The sequence below is a fragment of the Coregonus clupeaformis genome, chromosome 15 (genome assembly GCF_020615455.1).
Source record: "Coregonus clupeaformis isolate EN_2021a chromosome 15, ASM2061545v1, whole genome shotgun sequence".
Taxonomy (NCBI): Eukaryota; Metazoa; Chordata; class Actinopteri; order Salmoniformes; family Salmonidae; genus Coregonus; species Coregonus clupeaformis.
Window position 1 is genome coordinate 42,220,704 of NC_059206.1, and position 26,089 is coordinate 42,246,792.

Here is a 26,089-nt window from a genome sequence, read left to right on the forward strand (position 1 = left end):
ACTTGTGAACGTCTGGCAAACAATTATGGGAAACTTGTGGCGAACATTCTGTTTGCTGCAAACTCAGTATGAATATGCAAATTGAATCAGGTTTTTCGTATCTACATAAACCAAAACACAACTTTAAATTAATTTACTTCAGAGAAAAAAAACAATATACTAAACAACATGTATTCAAATGTCTAACAGATAAATCCAATACAACTTGAAATCATCAGCATGGTAATGAAGAAAACTGCAAAGACTGGATATTTCCCAAATAAATTGTTTAATCTTTTTATGTAGCTACAACATTTACATGAGAGAAATGTGAACACTATGGGGATGTTGACCTTAGGATGTTTAAAGGGACAACTACATAATTATTTACATGAGCCAAGTGATAACTGGGAAATAGATTAACCAATGGAAGTTTAAAAAGATAAAACAATTTTTATAGTTAAAACAATCAAACCCAGTTCAGAACAATTGCCTTTTTGAGGGAACTTTGGAGATGCCGGCCCTGTGGAAGTCCTTCGTCCAAAGCTTGTTGAATGCATGCCCTGAAACAATCAGAAAAATCAACTACATTAGGATACGGAAAATAATTTATATTTAACCTAATATGGCAATTTATTATTTTTCCTAAATTAATTGTTACTCAAAATGTTTTGGGGGGGTAATTTCGACAACCCAGCGCTGGGTCAACATTTGCCAAACACAACATTGGGTTAATTCAACCTAGCGGGTTTGGGTTTTGCTTCAAACCCAGCGCCTTGGGTTGACTCTTGACCAAACTACTGGGTAAATTAGACTATATTGCTGGGCTAAAACAAACCACTGTTGGGTTGTGACATAAACCCAGCAGCTGGGTAATTTATGTAATCCTTGGGTTATTTTCAGTGTCATCCTAATTTCAATTTTGCTTGAATATTTTTGCCTTCTCTACCATACCACCCCCTCCCTTTCCTACAGACACAATCAAGATGTTAAATTTCAAATAATGAATTTCTAGTTCCTGCATTTCACAACATCACGTCAGAGAATGTATAAGAATATATACTTTTTTTAAACACATTGAAACAAAGCCCTATTGTCTAAATATGTATTATTTCACAAGATAATAAGATAGGATTGACTTATTATTTCATGAACCAAACATCAGACTAAAGCCTCAGTTGAACTTGATGTGCACACTCAGATTGCAATCTGAGAAAAACAAAGCGTGTGTGTGACAATGTCTGTCTTAAGTGGTATTAACACAGATCTGTCTGTCTATCAGACAGTGCCAGAGCTAATCAATAGATATTGACATTCACTGACATACTTCGGCTATCTTAAGTAACACACACACACCATGCTGTTTTGCCATACAATAATTTGGGTCTACATTTGGGTCGAGTTAAAACATTGTTACACAGAGAATGTGAAAAATATTACATTTGAAGGTCACTCTACTAAGGACATTGTCTAATAACTCATTACTTAACTGTATTTTATTCATAAAGCACTTTTCACAATCCCAAAAAGTAACATTTGTATTTAAAATAAATTGTGATAGCATGAAAGTGTAACACAACGCGCTTCAGTAGTTGAACTAAAGGCAAAACGAGCCACACACCATACTGTAGGCAAAAAGCAGGCACAAATGCATTAAAAAACAAACTAAAAGTCAATTTAACTGATCTATAAATAGTGCCTTAAGAGCATATTAGCATTGGAATGAGACACTCATGGCTCATCCATCTATTGATCTATTAATTCACAGGAACACATCAGCCGGAGGGCTGTTCTTCCTCCTGTCACTTCTCACACCACATACATACTTATCCACTATTGTTCAGTGGATAAAAGACATGCTCGCAACAGTCTTACTGCGGGGGGGATTCGGTTTCTGGCAGCTGATACACCGTGGTCTGTAGGAATTCCCATGCTGGGGCACAGCGGGAAAGTTGATATCACATAATAGAACTTGAAGCAAACATCCAGTGCCCGAAGCAGTGTGTACCTTGCTCCAATGCCGGTCCACTAATGACTGTAAACACCTGTGAGCAGGCCCCAAGAGCCAACACAAATGGGTAGGGTCTGGTCACCTCCGCCCGGTGCAGGTACTCAACCATGTTGGTCCCAACTTGTTAGAGAAATAATTTGATTTTAGAATGAGGAATTGTGCAAAGCATAGAGGCACACTGACAATGCCATCACACACAATTTATTGTGTATATTTTATAGCCATTTACATCAAAACACTCAATCCCTTTTTGATGCCTACATCTTCCATTCATTTGGGGCTGGGGCTCATAGGTTCATTTACACAACCCTAACCATGTTTCCAGCCAACCATTTAATGCGGCTGAATTACCTGAACCATGAAAAAAGTCACGACCGGGCTGATAGAAACATGAAATGCCAGTACAATTTTATAAATGCCTACAGACAATTTGTTCGTTCGACATAGTGGGAGGTTTTAACACTCAGTAACTAAAATGTATTATGCGAGAAACGGTGGCGGGAACTCCTTTACGTGCAAATATTGATATAATGACCATATCGAAGTAACCCTGGACAAGCACACCTGATTCAACTTGTCAACCAATCATCATGCCCTCAATGAGTTGAATTGAGGTGTGTTTGTCAAGGGCTAAAACTAAACTGTGTACTGTTGGGGGTACTCGAGGACCAGGGTTGGCAAACAGTGGGCTAGAGAGCATGTGCCAAGACCAGAGTGGGCACATTTGCTATATAATGCAACCGTTTGTGACAAAACTATCAGTAGCGTTAAAAATGCGATGTAAACCCATTTAACTTGTTTTTTATTAGGTACATGAGAATTTAACAGCAAAAGTTATGTGCACTACGTCACACAGCCTTTTGTCCGCTAAAAGTCAGTTTGCTGGAAACATTTCCGGTGGGAAAATGCGTATATTGTTTTGTCGATTTTTTAAAAGTATTTGCATGAAAATCTGTCGCAAATTGGATGGAAACCTACCCAATGTCTTGGAGTGTGCAGTTATGCATAACAGATTTTGGAATGCTGTTCCTTTCATTCAAGGTTTACAAAAGGCCATCATCTAATTTCTCCATCAATCTCCCTTTATGCCTAGCCACTATTTAAACTAACAGGCTGCAAGTCAATGAAGGACTTTATGGTCTTATTGAAGCTGGGTCGGAATGTCTTCCTGCCTATCATGTAGACTGGTGTTGGGAGGACCACTGGCAAAAGTCTTATAGCGATGTCAGCTTGTGTATCTGGAGAGAAGACTGTTTAGTGAATAACTTGATTGTTTCAGGCTAAAAAAATACATTAGCATCTGAGGCACCACCAGCAGGGTCATTTCAAACTATACCTGCACTTCGAAGATAAGTTCTTGGGTCTGCTTCTCTCTGGGCTGGCGAAGCAACGTTTTTTTTGTCCTTGAAGACCGTGATCCAGTACCAGTGAGTTTCCCTGAGCAGTCCGGGTTTGAAATGTCCTGAGCAATCTGTAGTAAAGCAGACAAACTTTTGTAATATTTTATTTTACGACAAACAAAAACATACATTGACAAACAAAATTGACAATTTAACACTTACATACATATCCACAAACATTAATGACATCACTCTTGCTCAGATCCACATGTTCCCATCGTATCCACACCTAATGCTGTTTCTAATGCTTGTGAGACCGCCCCATATGGCTTCAAATTGTGTTATGTTGTAGCCAGACAAACAATTACTTTTCCATTGAAGTTAATCATTAGTCTGGCTAACACCTAACTCTTGAAGTCCTCCTGACTTCAGAGTCTGGAATGGCTCATTGATGTTGTCGATAATGAAGGGGGCTGTGCTTTTACTGGTTGTCTCTCCTCTGTGTCTCTCACTCAAACACCCACAGCCCCTGAGCGCAGCCCACTTCTATTACAATGGTTGGATTTTCAAATCCAAACAATGAGGTCTCAACCCTGAGGGAAAAATAAACATCTGAGAGAACCAATCAAACCCTGTCGCAAAATTTATTAGAACATATTGCATTAACAAACAGCCTCCTTTCCAGACCAGTGTGGTCACAGCTCTCCCTGCGCTGTGAGTTATGTGGGTTGCACCAGCCAGGCTAGTTAATCACAGCAAACAGAATCAAATTCAAGTCTAATGTTTTTGTGCGTCCGGTTGGTCACTGTGACAGAATATCTATGCAAATGACCAATAAAGCAAGTATGGTCAAATGAAGGCCAGACTATCTATATTAGCTGTGCATGTAATGTAACTAGTTCAAAAGTGGCTCCATTGTTCTATGAGGCTCTGGTGATGTTAAGTCTTTCAAGTTTCCATTAAGGTTGTACTTTGAGGACTGTGGAAGATGTAGATGCTCTGTCCCCACTCTCAAAAGATTTTTTTTTACTTACCCTCAAACTTTGGAATCTAATGAGGCCAGGTTCCAGTCATTCAGCGTATCTTTACAAAGCTGTCCATTCATTGGCCTTGACCTCTGCATTTAAGTACATAAATGTTTTTTTTTTTAGAAACATAGCTAGCTAAACTAACTTGGCTACAAACGTTAGCTAGCTAACATAATTTATCCATCCTCAACTTCACAATTCTGACTAAAGCTACTTTCTTTACTTTAGCTAACTAGTTAATTTAACCGAGCTATTTGGCAGGCTTATGTCATGCTTACATGGTGATTGATTGAGTTCGGTAGTGGTACTGTACTGGTTTTCAATGGTTTCTGACAGTGACGGCTTTAGTCAGAATTGTGAAGTTGAGGATGGATGCAAATTCTGTTTTTTTATTTATTTTATTTCACCTTTATTTAACCAGGTAAGCCAGTTGAGAACAAGTTCTCATTTACAACTGCGACCTGGCCAAGATAAAGCAAAGCAGTGCGATAAAAACAACACAGAGTTACATATGGGGTAAAACAAAACATAAAGTCAAAAATACAACAGAAAATATATATACAGTGTGTGCAAATGTAGCAAGTTGAAACCCCACCTCTTTAAGGAATACCTGGGATAGGATAAAGTAATCCTTCTACCCCCCCCCTTTACGCCAACCCCCCCATAAAAAAAATCTTTAAAAAATATATAAGAAAAGAAAAAGAAAAAAGAAATAAGAAAAAAGAAAAAACATTGTAAAGTGGTTATCCCACTGGCTATAAGGTGAATGCACCTATTTGTAAGTCGCTCTGGATAAGAGCGTCTGCTAAATGACGTAAATGTAAGACAATAAATAGGCTATAGTGCAAAATAATTACAATTAGTATTAACACTGGAATGATAGATGTGCAAGAGATGATGTGCAAATAGAGATACTGGGGTGCAAATGAGCAAAATAAATAACAATATAGGGATGAGGTAGTTGTGCGGGCTAATTTCAGATGGGCTGTGTACAGGTGCAGTGATCGGTAAGGTGCTCTGACAACTGATGCTTAAAGTTAGTGAGGGAGATAAGTGTCTCCAGCTTCAGAGATTTAACGTTTGTAGCCAAGTTAGCTAACTTTAGCGAGCTACCATTAGACATAGTTAGCCAAACGTCAACAAAAACCGTACATTTAGTTATATTCCGCGACAACACTAAAGTAAGCTAGCGTCGTGAGCATAACGTTTAACGTTACCACAGCCAGAGATATTAGCACAGAAAATGGCTAGCTAACGTTAGGTAGCTACCTAATTATGATAGGACAACCTATTTAACCTGAATGACCATCAAATTCATAATTCGTAACGTTTGTTACTTACCGTTTTCAGCCAAAACACTGTTAGTCTGTCGAAATAACGTTAGCCGTTTTCTATTCGTCAGTCACTAGGTCGCACTAGAATACTTGCAAGTATTCTGGTGGATTTCACGCTCTGGTGACGGGAGAATTAACCCACTGGCTGGGTCAAATATCCATAGCCCAACCTTAATAACCCAGCACCAACAACCCAACATTGCAGTATTTACAGAAAACAACCTAACTATTTTTGCCTTGTAACTGATTGCTACTACTAGAAAGAGAGAAGGAACAAAACATGATCAAGATGAGCTAGCTACTAGTTTAAAATCAATGAAATATCTAATTGCTACAAAGAATGAATGTATGGGCTACATTTATGAGAATACATGCATTTACTTACCTTATTAATCTTGAAGACGATACACTCATTTATCACAACAACAAAAGTGTTATGAGTGAGTGCACCACAAACATATTTCCAGGGTGTTGATGCATCCTCCTCCCAATGCATCCTATTCCAACTCCACGGGTAGGGGAAGGGTATCCATCTGCAAAAGTGAAGTTTGCTTTGATGTCAAATCAACTCATATTGTTGCAAGCTACCTTAGCTGTTTTGCTAGCTAACATGCTACTGAACCGTGACACTAGTATATTGACATGCATATTGGTATTAAGACAGCAATTTATTCATCTAAAAGGAAAATCATTATTAGTTAGCTAGCTACCTATCACATGAATTGTGCAAAAATATGATAGCTAACATTAGCTATTTACAGTGGGGAAAAAAAGTATTTAGTCAGCCACCAATTGTGCAAGTTCTCCCACTTAAAAAGATGAGAGAGGCCTGTAATTTTCATCATACAGTGGGGGAAAAAAGTATTTAGTCAGCCACCAATTGTGCAGGTTCTCCCACTTAAAAAGATGAGAGAGGCCTGTAATTTTCATCATAGGTACACGGCAACTATGACAGACAAATTGAGGAAAAAAATCCAGAAAATCACATTGTAGGATTTTTTATGAATTTATTTGCAAATTATGGTGGAAAATAAGTATTTGGTCACCTACAAACAAGCACGAATTCTGGCTCTCACAGACCTGTAACTTCTTCTTTAAGAGGCTCCTCTGTCCTCCACTCGTTACCTGTATTAATGGCACCTGTTTGAACTTGTTATCAGTATAAAAGACACCTGTCCACAACCTCAAACAGTCACACTCCAAACTCCACTATGGCCAAGACCAAAGAGCTGTCAAAGGACACCAGAAACAAAATTGTAGACCCGCACCAGGCTGGGAAGACTGAATCTGCAATAGGTAAGCAGCTTGGTTTGAAGAAATCAACCGTGGGAGCAATTATTAGGAAATGGAAGACATACAAGACCACTGATAATCTCCCTCGATCTGGGGCTCCACGCAAGATCTCACCCCGTGGGGTCAAAATGATCACAAGAACGGTGAGCAAAAATCCCAGAACCACATGGGGGGACCTAGTGAATGACCTGCAGAGAGATGGGACCAAAGTAACAAAGCCTACCATCAGTAACACACTACGCCGCCAGGGACTCAAATCCTGCAGTGCAAAGCCTTGTCCCCCTGCTTAAGCCAGTACATGTCCAGGCCCGTCTGAAGTTTGCTAGAGTGCATATGGATGATCCAGAAGAGAATTGGGAGAATGTCATATGGTCCGATGAAACCAAAATAGAACTTTTTGGTAAAAACTCAACTCGTCGTGTTTGGAGGACAAAGAATGCTGAGTTGCATCCAAAGAACACCATACCTACTGTGAAGCATGGGGGTGGAAACATCATGCTTTGGGGCTGTTTTTCTGCAAAGGGACCAGGACGACTGATCCGTGTAAAGGAAAGAATGAATGGGGCCATGTATCGTGAGATTTTGAGTGAAAACCTCCTTCCATCAGCAAGGGCATTGAAGATTAAATGTGGCTGGGTCTTTCAGCATGACAATGATCCCAAACACACCGCCCGGGCAATGAAGGAGTGGCTTCGTAAGAAGCATTTCAAGGTCCTGGAGTGGCCTAGCCAGTCTCCAGATCTCAACCCCATAGAAAATCTTTGGAGGGAGTTGAAAGTCCGTGTTGCACAGCGATAGCCCCAAAACATCACTGCTCTAGAGGAGATATGCATGGAGGAATGGGCCAAAATACCAGCAACAGTGTGTGAAAACCTTGTGAAAACTTACAGAAAACGTTTGACCTGTGTCATTGCCAACAAAGGGTATATAACAAAGTACTGAGAAACTTTTGTTATTGACCAAATACTTATTTTCCACCATAATTTGCAAATAAATTCATACAAAATACTACAATGTCATTTTCTGGATATTTTTTTCCTCAATTTGTCTGTCATAGTTGACGTGTACCTATGATGAAAATTACAGGCCTCTCTCATCTTTTTAAGTGGGAAAACTTGCACAATTGGTTGCTGACTAAATACTTTTTTTCCCCACTGTAGGTACACGTCAACTATGACAGACAAAATGAGAAAAGAAAATCAAGAAAATCACATTGTATGATTTTTTATGAATTTATTTCCAAATTATGGTGGAAAATAAGTATTTGGTCAATAACAAACGTTTCTCAATACTTCGTTATATACCCTTTGTTGGCAATGACACAGGTCAAACGTTTTCTGTAAGTCTTCACAAGGTTTTCACACACTGTTGCTGGTATTTTGGCCCATTCCTCCATGCAGATCTCTTCTAGAGCAGTGATGTTTTGGGGCTGTCGCTGGGCAACACGGACTTTCAACTCCCTCCAAAGATTTTCTATGGGGTTGAGATCTGGAGACTGGCTAGGCCACTCCAGGACCTTGAAATGCTTCTTACGAAGCCACTCCTTCGTTGTCCGGGCGGTGTGTTTGGGATCATTGTCATGCTGAAAGACCCAGCCACGTTTCATCTTCAATGCCCTTGCTGATGGAAGGAGGTTTTCACTCAAAATCTCACGATACATGGCCCCATTCATTCTTTCCTTTACACGGATCAGTCGTCCTGGTCCCTTTGCAGAAAAACAGCCTCAAAGCATGATGTTTCCACCCCCATGCTTCACAGTAGGTATGGTGTTCTTTGGATGCAACTCAGCATTCTTTGTCCTCCAAACACGACGAGTTGAGTTTTTACCAAAAAGTTATATTTTGGTTTCATCTGACCATCTGACATTCTCCCAATCCTCTTCTGGATCATCCAAATGCACTCTAGCAAACTTCAGACGGGCCTGGACATGTACTGGCTTAAGCAGGGGGACAAGGCTTTGCACTGCAGGATTTGAGTCCCTGGCGGCGTAGTGTGTTACTGATGGTAGGCTTTGTTACTTTGGTCCCATCTCTCTGCAGGTCATTCACTAGGTCCCCCCATGTGGTTCTGGGATTTTTGCTCACCGTTCTTGTGATCATTTTGACCCCACGGGGTGAGATCTTGCGTGGAGCCCCAGATCGAGGGAGATTATCAGTGGTCTTGTATGTCTTCCATTTCCTAATAATTGCTCCCACGGTTGATTTCTTCAAACCAAGCTGCTTACCTATTGCAGATTCAGTCTTCCCAGCCTGGTGCAGGTCTACAATTTTGTTTCTGGTGTCCTTTGACAGCTCTTTGGTCTAGGCCATAGTGGAGTTTGGAGTGTGACTGTTTGAGGTTGTGGACAGGTGTCTTTTATACTGATAACAAGTTCAAACAGGTGCCATTAATACAGGTAACGAGTGGAGGACAGAGGAGCCTCTTAAAGAAGAAGTTACCGGTCTGTGAGAGCCAGAAATCTTGCTTGTTTGTAGGTGACCAAATACTTATTTTCCACCATAATTTGCAAATAAATTCATTAAAAATCCTACAATGTCATTTTCTGGATTTTTTTTTCTCAATTTGTCTGTCATAGTTGACGTGTACCTATGATGAAAATTACAGGCCTCTCTCATCTTTTTAAGTGGGAGAACTTGCACAATTGGTGGCTGACTAAATACTTTTTTTCCCCACTGTAAGCGCTAGCCAGTCAGTGGCGCTAACGGATTGAAACTGGTATCACAAAATGTGTTTCACTCTATCCCTTAAAACATTGCTAACTAGGCATCATTTAGCTAATAAAATGTTAGTTTATTAGGAAGTTTAATAATAAGTTACACTCACCGGACAACTTTGGTAGGTACTGTAGCTAGCTAGATTGATTTCTATTTTCCAACAGATGTTTCTAATCCCCTTGATTGGTTACTGGTCTTGGAACTCATGTGTTCACCAGAAACGCTTCTGGTAAACTGTTTGCCACTAGTGGAAATAAATGTTGCTGCCACAGATTCAAATAGAATCTTGAAGTAATTGTCTGCCAGAAAATAAACTCTGGCGAACTGTTTGCCACTAGTGGCAATAAATATTATTTTTGCCAAAGGTTTGCAGCAGATTCACCACTAGTGGCAAACGTTTGCAAACTTTTTTTAGTTTGCAGCATATTTGCCACACACTTTCTGGAAGTTAGCAGCAACAAATTCATTTTTTAAGGGAGGGCCTTCTACGCCTTCAGGGAAGGCCTAAGGATTTATAAAATAATTTGTAGTTTTAAAATAAATATATTTTTAATTTCAATACTATTTCAATGACATTCGAATTATATTGTTATTTTCAGTGATATTCTGATTTAATCGCTTCAGTTTGTGTTGGAATGGAAAGGGTTAACACTGAAACGATACAAATATTAAATCCGATTTTTCTTTGGTGGTCTCTTGGGAGATAAATCCTAGCCAAGTCAGCCATTGGCTAGGCCCTCAGAAGCTAGATAGAAGGCATCTGCCATTCAATTGTATTAGCAAAGGTTTTATAACTAAACCAAGATAAACCACAGTCTGTCGTTTCAAATGGGAACAAATGAGTCATAGTGGGCAGAACAAGCAAGGAGGTGGGCAGAGCCAAGCACGAGCTAGCGAGATCCTATTGGCGCGGTCTAGCAACATTTGCATATTTCCGTTAGGGAACGCCTACTCTGCCATATTTGGTAGTGAGTGGAAACTCCAAGCAGATGCTTCACATTTATACATCCAGTGAAATATCTATTCAGCTGGGGTCCACGGACCCGAAGGTACTGCTGAGGATTTTTATGACTGCTAGCAACAACAGAATAAACAAATTACATTCCTACAGAAGAAAAGAGGAGAATATCTTATTTCTAATAATGATTCTCAACTCTTAATATTGAGCAAATTACACTCATTGGAGCCAATTACATTTACTGGAGTATCTGACAAACAGTAGGCTTTGAAAAAGCACATGCGAATAGGTTAGCAGTGTGGCAATACTGCTGGTAATCTTTCTCGACTTAGACTTACATTTTTGCCAACACATGGTTAACATTTGTTTAACCAGCTAAACAGCTGCTGATAGCGAAAAATGTGTTTGGACTTACCTTTCTAGCTAATAGACTATGTTAAAGTTTACACTTCCTCTTCCAATTATAATATGGGGAGGTCAAAATAATGAAAAATTATCTACCAAATCAATTCATTTTAAAACATTGATTACTTCTCCTTGCTATTATCATTCACCTGATGATATGACGAGACGTGATTTTTTTGGTTTTTGCTAACATATGAAAGGGTCCCTGGGTTGCCGGTTTGCCTAGGAGGGGTCCCATGGCAAGAAAAGGTTGAAGACCCCTGTTCTAAGATAGTGTGCAGTGGCTGCAGCAGATGTTATCGAAGAGGCTGTTGTTGCTAATAGCTTCACCCTTTTCAAGATTAACTTTCAACAAGAAGTTAAGTTTCAAATTATCATCATCTGGTGAGTGGAACTGTGTTTTTTTTTTATTGCAGCTCACTTGCTGTTAGCGATCTCTTTGAAAATAACTTATGTGAGTGAAACATTGTTGCATTTAAACTTTAGCTCACCGGTTACTTTGTGTGCTGAGCGTGAAAAATATGTTTGCACTGGGAAGTAATAGTTGTACATTTTGATTGGGAAATGCTTAGCCTAATGGTTGTGTTTTTGTATTATTATTATGATTAGGACCGACTGGCTTATTATGTCTGAGTGAATGGACTGCTTATCCTTTAACATCCTGCTGTGTGTGACTGCTGTCTTTCCATCGTCCTATTTGTTTTACAAAAAGTGTGATCTCCTACATGGAGTGCGCTGCATATTATGGTCGCTGTTAGGTTTGGGCGGTATACCGTATACCGGGGTATTTGGAAATAGCCACGGGATGGTTTTTCAATACCGTCAAAACTATTTCTTTGAAGTTTTTCAATAAATGTGAATATTTGTAGCTACTTTTTAAGTCAACTTATGCAATACGTTAGGCGATAAAGCAGATCGCGTTCTTCATTTCACCGGTCACATTATTTTACATTATGAAGCTTATCCGTAGTTCCCCAGAACAGTTGAGCCAGTCACGTGTTTGTTTGTAAATAGCACAATGGGAGAAAGCGGGAACTGGGACGTAAACTACAAAGCCAAATAAGGAGTTAGCCTGCTAACTTGCCTCAAAATTCTGAAATAATTATTATTTTGTTGTTATTGATAAGCTTGAAATGGGCATGGTCTACTAAACTTAACAACCCAAAATACATATCTAAGTTTAGCTTTCTTTATTAACCAGATTACTTTTTTTTTTTTCTGGTTGTTTATCAAAGTTAGCTAGCTAACTCATTGATCCTGCTTTGTAGTATACCCTTCTGGTGAGTCCAGCTGTTAATTTGGTTTAACTTGTTAGTTAAAGTGGCTGAGACGGGGCATCATATAGTGTTAGCTTTCTGCCGTGTTTGAGAAGTCAAAGCGCTTTGGATGAGTTTTCTGGACAGCTGCCACTGCTATCTTGATTTCCTTGCATTTTTTTCTCCACTCTGTTCTCGGCCCGTCAGTCTGCTCCTCCCCCCTCTTCTCTGAGCAGAGCAGGCAGGCCCGTTAGCATTTTGGTAATCGATTCCCAATGGGCTTTTTGCATTTTAGCGCCCCCTTGTGTACTAAGCCGATAATACCTTAAATCCCGGGATGAGATAAGGATGGTATGACTATGAAAATCTGGATACCGCCCAACCCTAGTCGCTGTCCTTTCAGCATTACGAGCCTGTCACACACATCCTTTGACGTTTAACTGTTTTCGCTTTTGGTGATAGTATGATAGTGATGGCATTATGCTACCATAGGTTGGTAGCTGGTAGCATTATCCATGCGGGTGCTGTCTCTGTGTGAGTGGCAGTCCCAAGCGTGGCTTAGCCTCAGGCATGTTTGATTTAGTTGGGCGTATTAACTGGTGACTCCAGTGACTCGGTTAATAAGGAAGTGGTCAGATGACGCAGATGCTAAGCTACAGGACTGTTTTGCTAGCACATAATATGTTCCGGGATTCTTCCGATAGCATTGAGGAGTACACCACATCAGTCACTGGCTTCATCAATAAGTGCATCAATGACGTCGTCCCCACAGTGACCGTACGTACATACCCCAACCAGAAGCCATGGATTACAGACAACATCCGCACTGAGCTAAAGGGTAGAGCTGCCGCCTTCAAGGAGCGGGACTCTAACCGGGACGCTTATAAGAAATCCTGCTATGCTCTCCGACGTGTCATCAACCAGGCAAAGAGTCAATACCGGACTAAGATTGAATCGTACTACACCAGCTCTGATGCTCGTGTGGCGCAGTGGTCTAAGGCACTGCATCGCAGTGCTAGCTGTGCCACTAGAGATCCTGGTTCGAATCCAGGCTCTGTCGTAGCCGGCCGTGACCGGGAGACCCATGGGGCGGCGTCCAGGGTAGGGGAGGGAATGGTCGGCAGGGATGTAGCTCAGTTGGTAGAGCATGGCGTTTGCAACGCCAGGGTTGTGGGTTCGATTCCCACGGGGGGCCAGTATGCACTCACTAATAAGAGCGTCTGCTAAATGACTAAAATGTAAAATGTAAATGTAATGTGGCAGGGCTTGAAAACTATTACAGACTACAAAGGGAAGCACAGCCGCGAGCTGCCCAGTGACACAAGCCTACCAGACGAGCTAAATCACTTCAATGCTCGCTTCGAGGCAAGAAACACTGAAGCATGCATGAGAGCATCAGCTGTTCCGGATGACTATGTGATCAAGCTCTCTGTAGCCGATGTGAGTAAGACCTTTAAACAGGTCATCGTTCACAAGGCCGCAGGGCCAGACGGATTACCAGGACGTGTACTCCGAGCATGCGCTGACCAACTGGCAAGTGTCTTCACTGACATTTTCAACATGTCTCTGACTGAGTCTGTAATACCAACATGTTTCAAGCAGACCACCATAGTCCCTGTGCCCAAGAACACCAAGGTAACCTGCCTAAATGACTACCGACCCATAGCACTCACGTCTGTAGCCATGAAGTGCTTTGAAAGGCTGGTCATTGCTCACATCAACACCATTATCCCAGAAACCCTAGACCCACTCCAATTTGCATACCGCCCCAACGGATCCACAGATGATGCAATCTCTATTTCACTCCACACTGCCCTTTCCCACCTGGACAAGAGGAACACCTGTGTGAGAATGCTATTCATTGACTACAGCTCAGCGTTCAACACCATAGTGCCCTCAAAGCTCATCACTAAGCTAAGGACCCTGGGACTAAACACCTCCCTCTGCAACTGGATCCTGGACATCCTGACGGCTGCCCCCAGGTGGTAAGGGTAGGTAACAACACATCTGCCACGCTGATCCTCAACACGGGGGCCCCCTCAGGGGTGCGTGCTCAGTCCCCTCCTGTACTCCCTGTTCACCCATGACTGCATGGCCAGGCATGACTCCAACAGTGGTAGGCCTGATCACCGACAATGATGAGACAGCCTATAGGGAGGAGGTCAGAGACCTGGCTGGAGGTAGCTCTGTTCTATGTGCTCTATTTCTATGCTTCCCGTTCTTAAGTTTAGTTTTTTGCGACTTTTACTTTCAGTTTTGTACACCAGCTTCAAACAACTGAAAATACAAATTTTTTGTTTAATGACAAGATACTGTATTTCACACAGGTTTAGATGGTAGAATGATTCTCTACACTACCCATTGCTTGTTTTGTCACATCAACTGATATTTTAGCAACAAGGAAATGGCAGTTCGATTTCTGCATATTGCACCTTTAAACAAAATATCTTTCTCTGAGCAATTGTATTAGTAACAGCCCCAGACCATTATTCCTCCTCCACCAAACTTTACAGTTGGCACTATGTATTCGGCAGGTAGCGTTCTCCTGGCATCCGCCAAACCCAGATTTGTCCGTCTGACAAATGGTGAAGCGTGGTTCATCACTCCAGAGAACACGTTTCCACTGTTCCAGAGTGCAATGGCGGCGAGCTTTACACCACTCCAGCCGACACTTGGCATTGCGCAAGGTCATCTTAGGCTTGTGTGTGCGGCTGCTCGGCCATGGAAACCCATTTTATGAAGCTCCGGACGAACAGTTCTAGTGCTGACGTTGCTTCCAGAGGCAGTTTGGAACTCGGTAGTGAGTGTTGCAACCGAGGACAGACTATTTTTACGCGTTACGCGCTTCAGCACTCAGCGGTCCCGTTCAGTGAGCTTGTGTGGCCTACCACTTCGCGGCTGAGCCGTTGTTGCTCCTAGACGTTTCCACTTCACAATAACAGCACTTACAGTTGACCGGGGCAGCTCTAGCAGGGCAGAAATTTGACGAACTGACTTGTTGGAAAGGTGGCATCCTATAACGGTGCCACGTTGAACGTCACTGAGCTCTTCAGTAAGGCCATTCTACTGCCAGTGTTTGTCTATGGAGATTGCATGGCGGTGTGCTTGATTTTATACACCTGTCAGCAACGGGTGTGGCTGAAAAAGCCACATTTGAAGGGTCCACATACTATTGTATATATAGTGCATCTCCTCTACTGCAGTTGGTGTGTGCACAAGAATGACACTGACTCGGAGGAGAGAATTGAGCCATCAACTAATTACCAGGCTGTCTTCTGATCACGTCCTAATTATAGAGTTTATACCAGCTGTACAGTGTCCGATCATTTCCGTGCTCCTTCCTTTTCTGTGACTGAAGAGAGGGGGTGAGTGGCCAACCCACTGATGTACAGAGCATTGGTTTGACTCACAATGACCCCCAATATCAATGTGTTTTTTTTATCACAATTCCACGCTCCACTTTACCTCAATCTATCTCTCTGGCGTTGCAGAGGTTAATGCCCTCTACTCCCACTCTCCCACGCCTGAGTGTCTGTGTTTTGTCTGTGTGTGTTTTATATAATTCTGCCGGCAGTGCACATAGAAGTGCATTGACATAAGCTAGCTAAATTGTTATGTGCGTTGTTTGCAAACCAAATAGAAACTGACTGCTCAAATAAATCATCAGTCATCCATTGCAATTTTACTTATCTTGGCTATAGCTCCACTTATTTAATTTGTTTTTTAATTATGATATCACAAGAGCCATTATAGCAGCCATTATATAGAAGCAGGAATTTGGTCTTGTTTTTCTCTCTCTGCTTTCTGGTCTGTTGGACTGAAAAATTTGTATACTGGCAAGCTCTCAAAATGAAGGTGGAATTATAATGTTTTTATTGATTCTCTGAGGGGTTTGTGCACTGTATGGCAATGACTGAAATGTAAAGGATTAAATGGCTTATACACATGCATAAGGGAATGTTCATTTTGATAGGAAACAAGCATTGCAAAATAAAAAAATAATTGCATATAATACTTAAATTGTATTATTTCTCTCATGTCTCTGTCTTTTCTGCCTTGCCAGTCATGGACAAGGCTCTGTGAGCAGATCAGTCTCTTCTACATCATCAGGATGTTGTGTGGTCACACAAAGATCTGAGGCCCAGGGTGCTGGTTGGCCCCTGAGGACGGAGACCAGTGAAGCCAGGCCCCCAGACAGTCCTCAGGGATGTTCTCCAGGGGCCACGAGAGGGGCCTCAGTGGATCAGATGAATCCAACGGGGTAGAGGCACCTCAGAGTCCACACAAGTGGTCCAAGAGGAGGGAGCTGGGGGGTAAGAAGAGGACTCAGAGCCCCAATGTGGGCCGTAGCCTGCGGAGGAAGCTCCAGAAGTTCCTGCAGGGGCCGGCAGGGCCAGGGGAGCCCTCCATCCACCAGTCCCAGGACCTGCACTCCCCTGTGGAGGTGGAGCAGGACATGTTTATCTGCGGCCTGAAGAGAGACCCCTCCAGTGGGGAGTTCACTGGACTCCACTCCTCCCTGCCCAATGGCCGAAGTCACACAGGGACTCTAAACCCACCTGTGGCTGGGGAGATGGGGCTAAACAGAGAGGGCTTCATCAACGCCCCCGGTACTGTACGCACCAACGGACCCACCACTAGCCTCCTGACCTCTCCCTCTGGAGAGAATAGCAGCTCTGAATGTCAGGATGGGATCGGGGTTGTGGAGGACACACATAGGCCTTCTCCTAGTGAAGGGGAAGAAGAGGAGGAAGTTGAGGAGGGAGAGAAAGGCTCCAGTGACATCGTTGAGCACATCTTGAAAGAGCTGAGAGGTATCAACAAGATTCAGGAGGAGATTGCAGACCTGCGGCAGTACCTGACCTCTGTGAGAGGCTCAGTGGATGAGGTCTCCTGCTGTGTGGACGCAGTGCTGAGTGAGATAGGGGAGCTCTACTCATCTGGAGCCTCAGCACCAGGACCCCAGACCCCTCAGAGGCTCAGCGTCAGACGTGGCAGCCTGGGCAGACAGAATGCCGTCACAGCCTTCCACAGGAGGGCCACCAGTCCGTTACTTGAGCGCCGGCAGGGGTCTTGGGACAAAGACCCAGTGATGATGCCACCCCAGGGGTCACCTAAAAGATGGAGAGAAAGGTTAGCTCCTTGCCAACCCGAACCAGCCGACCAGGAGAATTCCGACCACAGCTCAGACGTGCCCTCTTCAGGGCCAGGGCCCAGTCAAGCCAGCCTCTCCTACCTGGAGCAAGGGTATGCCCATGACTGCCCCAGCACCAGCTCCCTGTCGTCCGGCCACAGCTCCAACACTCTGGACCTGGACGCCAGGTACCGCTCAGTTAAGGCCAGGCTATGGCAGAGCGGCTGGGCCTCGGTGGGCATGCAGCACAGTGTGAGCGGAGATGGGGGGTGGAGCGAAGAAGACGTCTGCTCCTGTCAGAACAGTGGGGAGGAGGTGGAGGACCACTGTGCAGGGCCAGGTGGCTGGGACAGGTACACCACAGGAGACACCAGCAGCACCCCAGGCCAGTCCTCCCACAGCAGTTCAGAGCACCTGTCCCTGCTGTTCGGCCTCCACAAGAACTCCCCCTCCAGCTCGTCCAGTGTGGTGGACTGGCAGCACCCCAGGCAGCAGGGCAGCAATGGACACCTAGAGTGTGACTGTTCAGCCAACTGCCCATACTCCCGGAGCTCCGGCTACCACACAATGGAGGCCTATGCTGATGATCTGGGGAGCTGTGGGCCGTCCAGGAGCATGAGTCGCTCCACTGTGCTGCTCACAGACTGTGATGATGGCTACCTGGAGCGGCACTACCCCTGTGACCACTATACGTCCTCCGCTGACCCCCTGGACATGGGATCCGCCGAGAGCCTGGACAGGGAGTGGACTGAACAGTCTGTCCCAGGAGACGATGCAGGAGAGTGGGGGTTGGGGGACCTGCCTAGCACTGAGCCTGAGAACACCCAGCCCCTCAATGTGGGATTTGATGCGAAAAGCATTGGGAAGGCTGTGCTCACATTTAGGTCGGCTCTGAAAGGGGCTCTGAGGAAGCTGGAGGGTTCGAGCCCGGAGCCTGGCAATGATGACAGTGAGTCTGAAGCAGCTTCCTCTCCTGTCAGACCCTGCTCCCCTGATCCCCCGGAGGGAGAGATCACTATGCCAACTGATCACGTTCGCTCTGGGTCTCCACTGGAAGAATACAGCGAGGCCTCAGTCTATGTGGACTGCAGCTCAGCCCAAGAGAACCTGCCTTGCTCCCTACAAGCATCCCCAAATGAAAGGACTCACTCCCCCTGCACCCCTACCGAGTATCACTCTATGGAGCATTTAGAGAGCCAAAGAGAGTATCAGACTGATGGAGAACTGTCCAACCCAGAGCTGACACCAGACCACAGTCCTCCAGGAAGAGCTGGGAAGAGTTCAGCAGAGTCTAAACTCAGCCCGGAGGGGATAGGGTTAAATCCAACAGGGTTAAGTCCAATAGGAGAAGACCACGATGGAGCTGATCAGGATGAGTTTAGTGAACAGGATGTTGTTAGCCCTAAGAAGGAACGCCTTGCTAATCTGCAGCGCATCCTGAAAGAAAGGAGACAGAGACGCAAACTTTCCAAAACTTCCGAAGGATCCCACTCCACTTTCTCTGAGGAGGAGTTCAATCCAGGTAGATCTCCTTTCATGTGTGCTACAGTATTTGCAAGTCCAGCGAAAAACTCATATTCCCTATGTACCTAAACTCTGACAGATTTTCTTGGACTGCATTAGACGGAAATTACACATGTAGCCCGTGATTTATACCTATTAATGTAGCATTATAAGATATGATCGATCCTGCCACCTTGGATTGCAAATTGTCACTATTGATTGCTAGTGTAGTTGACCTGGTTCTTAGCTATTTATATCCATGAACCCTAATGTTGTCTTTTTTCACGGATGTTCTTCCTTCCAGATGGCAGCAGAGAAGATGACCAGGTTACTCTAATGAATATCAAATGAGCTCCCTTTTCAGTTATGTTTTGTTGTTTTCATTTACACAGATATATTTTGAGTTTTGGTGCGACTGTTGCATTTGCCGTTGGGTGTTTTCATATCGTATGCACGGAGCCAAGCATGGTCCCCTAATGTTTGTTTCCCTTTTGTTTTGTCATACCTTGAACTGAGGTGTTTAACTCTGTGCTTGTGATTTATTGTTGAGGTTTGCTCCTAATGAATGCATTTTCAAATGGCTTTAGAATTATGCTTTGATCGAATTAAAAACACCTATTATTTCTGTACTTCAAAACCTGAATAGGGTAAAATAATGATGTTCTTGGCAGCATCAGACAAATAGAAAACACTGTGGTGAAGTTGTTTTGGAGAAGCCATATTCTCGGCACCGGCTTCATTGTTTACATACAGCAGCCGATCCTGCCTGGTTCCCTCAGAACTGTTTCAAGCGCTGTCAGAACCTCCTAGTACTGGGAGAGGAGAGCCCCAGAGGGATCCAGCTACCTAACTGTAGCCCCATTAATCTGAGAGGAGGAGGCACACAGGCGCTGATGAAACACTTTACCTCGGAGGAAGAGAGATGAAACATTTGTAGTTATTGTGAAACTCCAAAAGAGTTCTCTGAAGTACTTCCCTCCCAAAGTTCTCCCTGTTGTACTTTGAACATCTGCGCAACAAAAACAAGTTGTGCCTTGTTTTATCTGCATCTGTACTTTGTAGTGATGTCGGACAGCAAACTGCTCATTGTGTTCCTCATCTCCTTCCCACATTTGATTTTACATGCACCTCCCTCTTGCTATTGAGATAAACATATAAACAATTATCATTTTTGTTGTTGAATTTGATTTAGGCTTTTCAGTTTGGCAACAATCATTACATGCCATGTATGGATCAAATGTGATCCTCTCCTTGTCTCGAGACATTACTTAAAATGCTGTAGTTCTGAATGCGTTTTGTTCTGCATGTACCATCCAAGAGGTGAAACTCAACCTGCTGTGTGTCTTTCCATTCTCTCTAACCTCTGTGTACCTTTTTACATATAAGATTAAGTATATTTGCTGTGGTCTAATAACTGAATCTGAAAATGTAATGTTTGTTAAATCCTGCAGGGTCGAGATGATGGACCCAACTCCAGACAAGCTTGGATCAAACCAGGGTAAATCATAATGACACCCAAAACATTTCTGTCAATGTTGATTTAGATTTGGCATGCCTTTTTAATGTGCTGGAAAAGCTGATGCATGTGTTTATGTGTGTTCTGTACAAGTGTATCATTCTGTTCCATGTCCACAGTGGTGGAAGTGGTTTGTTTGGGATTGACAGCATGCCAGACCTTCGTAAGAGGAAGCCTATACCCCTGGTCAGCGACGTGGTAAGTGTTGCCTCCCATCCTTCTCAATGCTAAAAATCACACTTTCTGTCCTGTCTGTGATATCATGAGGAATCCCCAAGATATCACCCAGTGAGGCACATGTGAAACCAGTCTTACAATCTCTCTAATTATTCCCCACAACTCTCTTGAATGCAATCACTCTCCTTGGTCAGGCTATGGTAAGTGGAAAAAACACAATTGCTCCTCCCCTTTGTAGTCAGAAAAGAAAAGGTTATACTGTTTATCAAGTAGGACAAGAAATTGTACAGCATGCAGCTGTTCTGCAAATAATGTGCACTAATTTGCAACGGGTTTCATGGTACACATAAGTAACCAAATGTCACCATGCAACTGCACTGTAGTGTTCCTACTTGATATAATAACTTTAAGCAACATTCCCTTCCTTGTATTCTACCCCTCCCCTTAATTCATTCATATGATAGATTTATTTTGTTCTGTTGGGTTTTTTATACTCCACTGTTACGTGCTGAGCCATGTACAGACCATCACTACCGGGGTTTTAACTGAATCCACCATTGGTAACACACACACACACCTGGGTTAGGTGTCTGTTTCTTCGACTGGTCAGTGATGGTATAGTTCCTCCCATGTTGTCACCTCTTACATGACCTGTGTTGTAACAATCCTTACATTAGTTCCGTCTTTCATCCGGTTTGGTTTGGGGTGTTAAAACTCTATGGGCCTTGGACTACTCACTTAGGTAGGACACTCACTGTGTAAAAAGGTCCTAACAACTCATTAGAAATGACTTCTAACACAATACTCAACCGATCTTTGTGATCACTGTTTGGGGTTAGTTGTGTTAATAACATGGCAACTAACAATATTTTCCCCTGTCATCCACAGTCACTGGTCCAGGCTAGAAAGGCTGGAATCACCTCTTCCATGGCCGCACGGTCCTCCGTCAAAGACGAGGAGCTGGTGAGTACATCATAATCAAGACTCTATTCAAAACTCACCAGAGAGAACCAATATCATAGGAACAAGTCATAGCTCAGTATCCTCACTCTCTCCTCCTCCCTCTGTAGAAGAACCACGTGTACAAGAAGACTCTACAGGCTCTGATCTACCCCATCTCTTGCACCACGCCCCATAACTTTGAGGTGTGGACAGCCACCACGCCCACCTACTGCTACGAGTGCGAGGGGCTGCTGTGGGGCATCGCCCGCCAGGGCATGAGGTGCTCCGAGTGTGGGGTCAAGTGTCACGAGAAGTGTCAGGAGCTGCTGAATGCTGACTGCCTGCAACGTAAGTACAGCACCAGCTGAAGCTAGACAAAGAGGAAGTGTGTTTAAGATCATTTTGCGACGACACAGCCTTATTGCTGAGCTGTCGAATGCATTCAATAGGCAATCACACGATTGACAGTGTATGAGACATAGATGTCCATTTGTAATAGATTTGTACTGACACGTTTCCAGACTTTGTCTACAGAGTTCGTGGCTCTAACTTTCCTGTTTAATTACTTTTACCTCCTCACCATCAGTGATATGTAAAGTACTGTGGAATTATATGGTGTACTCCGTTGGTTATGATTGATGTTGCACTAAAGACATAGTTATACATCCAACTGCTTTCAGTCATTCTGATGACTCAGACTGGAAAATAAATAGCTTTTAACAACTGGAAAGATATATTCAAATGTGCCTATTTACATCACCACCTTCACATAAGGTGCCAAAAAGAGACTCCTATTCTATTTACTGTAATTGTGTGTGTTCTGATTTTCTAGGTGCTGCGGAGAAGAGCTCAAAGCATGGGGCTGAGGATCGTACCCAGAACATCATCATGGCCATGAAGGACCGCATGAAGATCAGGGAGAGGAACAAGCCGGAGATCTTTGACGTGATCCGGGATGTCTTTGTCATCAGCAAGGGGATCCACGCTCAGCAGATGAAGACCATCAAACAAAGTGTACTGGACGGAACCTCCAAGTGGTCGGCCAAGATCACCATCACAGGTACACAGACACAGGGAGTAATGGTATGGCACCAGTGGTCATGTTCCACAAACTGTTCTATTCTACTATAACTAGTCTTTTTCTCTTCCCATCTGACTTTGTCCATGTCTCTTTATTGATTTCTAATGACTAATGTCTGTGTCGTCCTGTCTGTCCACCTGTGGTATGATGTCTCCCTGCCTCCTGTCTCACTGGTCATCTGTCTGTCTGCAGTGCTTTGTGCCCAGGGACTGCAGGCCAAAGATAAGACGGGTTCCAGCGACCCCTATGTCACGGTCCAGGTGGGCAAGACCAAGAAAAGGACCAAGACCATCTACGGCAACCTTAATCCTGTCTGGGAGGAGAAGTTCCACTTGTGAGTCTGACTTGGCCCTGCACATGTAGTCTGTAGTCAGTAGTATTATCTCGTAAGAGTGCGTGTTCCTATAATGTGTAAGCAGGCCAAGACTTCTTTGCAGCCGAGACTTCAAGCCTCAGGCCGTCTAGGTTTCCTCACCCAAAGGAGTATGTGGTCTTATTTAACCCACTTCCAAAATGTCACATGCTGTCTGGAGCCGTTTGACAATGGGAGACACTCATTTATTCAGGGTAGTAGTGCACAAACATAATGAACTATATCCTTATCCCCTTAAAGTACATTAGGCCAAACCTAGTTCAGTTGAATTATCTAAGAATGAGCTGCAATATTTACATCCAAGCAATGTAATTACCATGCCTATCTGTTCTTTGTATCAAGTCTTCACATTAACACTACTTTACTAATTTTCTCCCCCAGCGAGTGTCATAACTCGTCGGACCGCATCAAGGTGCGTGTGTGGGACGAGGACGATGACATCAAGTCCCGGGTGAAGCAGCGTCTGAAGAGAGAGTCCGATGACTTCCTGGGTCAAAGCATCATCGAGGTCCGCACGCTCAGCGGAGAGATGGACGTCTGGTACAACCTAGGTACGTCCTCTCTATCCTGCAGTGTAACGTCTACTGTATGTGAGAGGATGGTGGCTGGCTGTGTTCATGAGACCCATCGTTATTATATTAAGTAAAGGTACAGATAAGTCAAAGGGATCAGAATGATCGCATCATAGGCGCACATTACAACACATCACAGCCCTGAGAAATAGCAGGGGGTTCACACAGGACATGTTTTTGGAGTTGTTGATTCAAATGAGATTCTCGTTCTTAATCTAATGTTCATGTGTTCTCTGGAGTGAAGCCATGAAACTGTCCATACCAGGCCAACTCTGAGCTGTTGGAAAGTGTCCAGTGTACAGGGCAGTCTCTTTTCTTTATAGCCAGAGCAGCGCCGGTATCTCCTCTATGTAACCTTACATAGCATCCCTCTCCCTTTCACAGCCTCTCCTCAGTCTTCACATGCCACTGTGCTCCCTCCTCATTGTGTCCGAGAGGCTCTATTTTTAGTGTGTGTGCGTGGGGCTTTGTCGGAATCAACGTGGAAGTGCTTTTATTCAGCCTCCGTTTTGAGGGAATATTCCCTTATACTGATCTGATGGGGTTGGTGTGAGAATCAAAAGGTTTCAGGTGATCAAAAGGGGGAAGGTTGTTTGTTTTGTTCATGCTTCTTTTATCCTGGAATCCTCAGTTATCCAGATATGTACTGCTGTAATCCCTATCACTCATAAATCTGCCGTTGGCATATTCTGTTAGTATCCTTATTACATCCGCCAACCCCCCTCCCCTTCCATTTTGAATTATACTCGATCATTAGTATACTCTGTAGGAGGGCTGAAATCAACCCTTTCAACTAACAGATTATTAGTTGCTACACAGTGCTTTGTCTTAATGGACTATCTGTCACCGGGTTAGTTAATGATGGGTAGAAAGAAAAAAAACATAAAATCAAAATGTTTTTGTTATATACACAGTTTACAGCAGGTATAAAAGGTGCAGCGAAATGCTTATGTGCTAGCTCCCTCAACAATGCAGTACATAAATCAATACCGAAGACCTCTTACATTAGCACAGTGGGTTAGTTAGCATCCTAGCATCTCTGCCTCTTTCATGTCACCAGCTCTGTTCTAGCCCTCTTCTGTAGTCCAGTCTGTGTTGTGCTTGTACAGTCTGTGTTGTGCTTGTACCTCATTACCCACGTCTCCCTTGGCCAGCAGCACCATTTTTCTTGCCCAATTGCCCAGGCGAGGAGTGGCCCTAAGGCTCCTACTTGCCCTGGATAAAAAACATTGTCAGTCCCCGCCATGGTCTTTACTTTCCCCTGGGCTTACTCTCACTTGTGCTTCCTCTCCTGCCCCTCTCAGTCTTCCTTTGTACACATGGCTTCTTTCTTCATCTGTTTTCTAGCTTTTACACTCTCCCTTTTGGAATGGGATGGTTAGGGACTCAGGAGGAGGGTGGGGTGTTGAAAAAGCTCTTCAATGTTCTTCTAGCTTTAAACACTTTCTAAAAGTGAATTGTTTCATTGCCCCTGGGGCGTTCCTTTTTCTTCCTTATAATGATAGTCAACCTTTTTAGGGATGCCTCACTGTCTGTCATAGACTTCCTCATCCCTGCAGATGAGATTCACAACATCAGTAACTCATGGTGTGTGTTTGTTTGCGTGCATGGGTATGTGATTAACTGTGCCGTTCTGAAGCTGCAGGCCTCTGTTTTGCCTATTTAATCATGACTTTTTGAAAATGACTCCACCATGATACTGAAAAGGCCTTCAAAGAAACAGCACTTCTTGAATGTTAAAGTGGTTGTGCAGTGTGTTAGCCCTATGAGAAGGGGAAACGTCTGTACACTTTCCCTAGACTGTGAAATATACAATTGGCTAATGTTACTCATTGAATGTGTTCGATACCACACTAAAAGAGGAGATTGAAATCAGTAGCAAACCCACTCTCTCTCTTTCACCTCCCCTCCATCTTCTCAGAGGAGAGATCCTCCTTGATTAATATGTAGCACGCTCCAGTCGTATAGCGACCGCTTCGACGACACGTACAAATTACCCTAATAATGTGGCTGTCAGGGGAAATAGCCGGGGTGAGCTGCCGAACACAGCACTTCCAAAATAAGACCAGCTGAAGTGTCCTCAGCTGGAAGAACAAGAACAAATCCATACAACCCTGAGCCCTTGTCCTCAGTACAAACTGGAGTAGTAGTCATATTAGTATAGCACACACTGAATGGCCTTGTAGCGGATCCACTGTAGACCCGTTGATAGTAATAGTCCGGAATTGCCGTTAGATTAGCAGACCTGGTTAGTGTGACAGATCTAGAGTATAGTAATTGACTCACTGACGTGTGTGTGTCTACTGTTACAGAGAAGAGGACCGACAAGTCAGCCGTGTCCGGTGCTATCCGTCTCCACATAAGTGTGGAGATCAAGGGAGAGGAGAAAGTGGCTCCCTATCACGTCCAGTACACCTGTCTACATGAGGTACGACACTCAGTAATCTCTCTGTTCATATGATAACTGCAGACA

The 26,089-nt window shown here is 43.6% G+C and overlaps 1 protein-coding gene and 1 long non-coding RNA gene across 3 annotated transcripts in view; one reads left to right on the forward strand and one right to left on the reverse strand.

Annotated features, from left to right (window-relative positions):
• Positions 1 to 26,089, forward strand: part of LOC121582427 (protein unc-13 homolog B) — a 99,736-nt gene that overhangs the window by 52,225 nt on the left and 21,422 nt on the right. Inside the window, exons 12-20 of one of the 2 annotated variants that reach the window (XM_045225147.1) lie at positions 20,407 to 20,453; positions 20,591 to 20,669; positions 20,843 to 20,848; positions 21,537 to 21,611; positions 21,719 to 21,938; positions 22,423 to 22,650; positions 22,864 to 23,005; positions 23,426 to 23,595; positions 25,929 to 26,044. In XM_045225147.1, coding sequence (XP_045081082.1) covers positions 20,407 to 20,453; positions 20,591 to 20,669; positions 20,843 to 20,848; positions 21,537 to 21,611; positions 21,719 to 21,938; positions 22,423 to 22,650; positions 22,864 to 23,005; positions 23,426 to 23,595; positions 25,929 to 26,044 — 1,083 coding nt within the window. The remainder of the gene's footprint in view (positions 1 to 20,406; positions 20,454 to 20,590; positions 20,670 to 20,842; positions 20,849 to 21,536; positions 21,612 to 21,718; positions 21,939 to 22,422; positions 22,651 to 22,863; positions 23,006 to 23,425; positions 23,596 to 25,928; positions 26,045 to 26,089) is intronic. The other variant, XM_041898192.2, reaches the window with a different exon arrangement.
• LOC121582428 lies at positions 268 to 5,801 on the reverse strand. Its single transcript, XR_006003351.2, has 4 exons — positions 5,700 to 5,801; positions 4,365 to 4,447; positions 3,327 to 3,461; positions 268 to 542 (listed from the first exon to the last, which is right to left on the reverse strand). It is a non-coding gene; the product is annotated as an uncharacterized LOC121582428 (long non-coding RNA).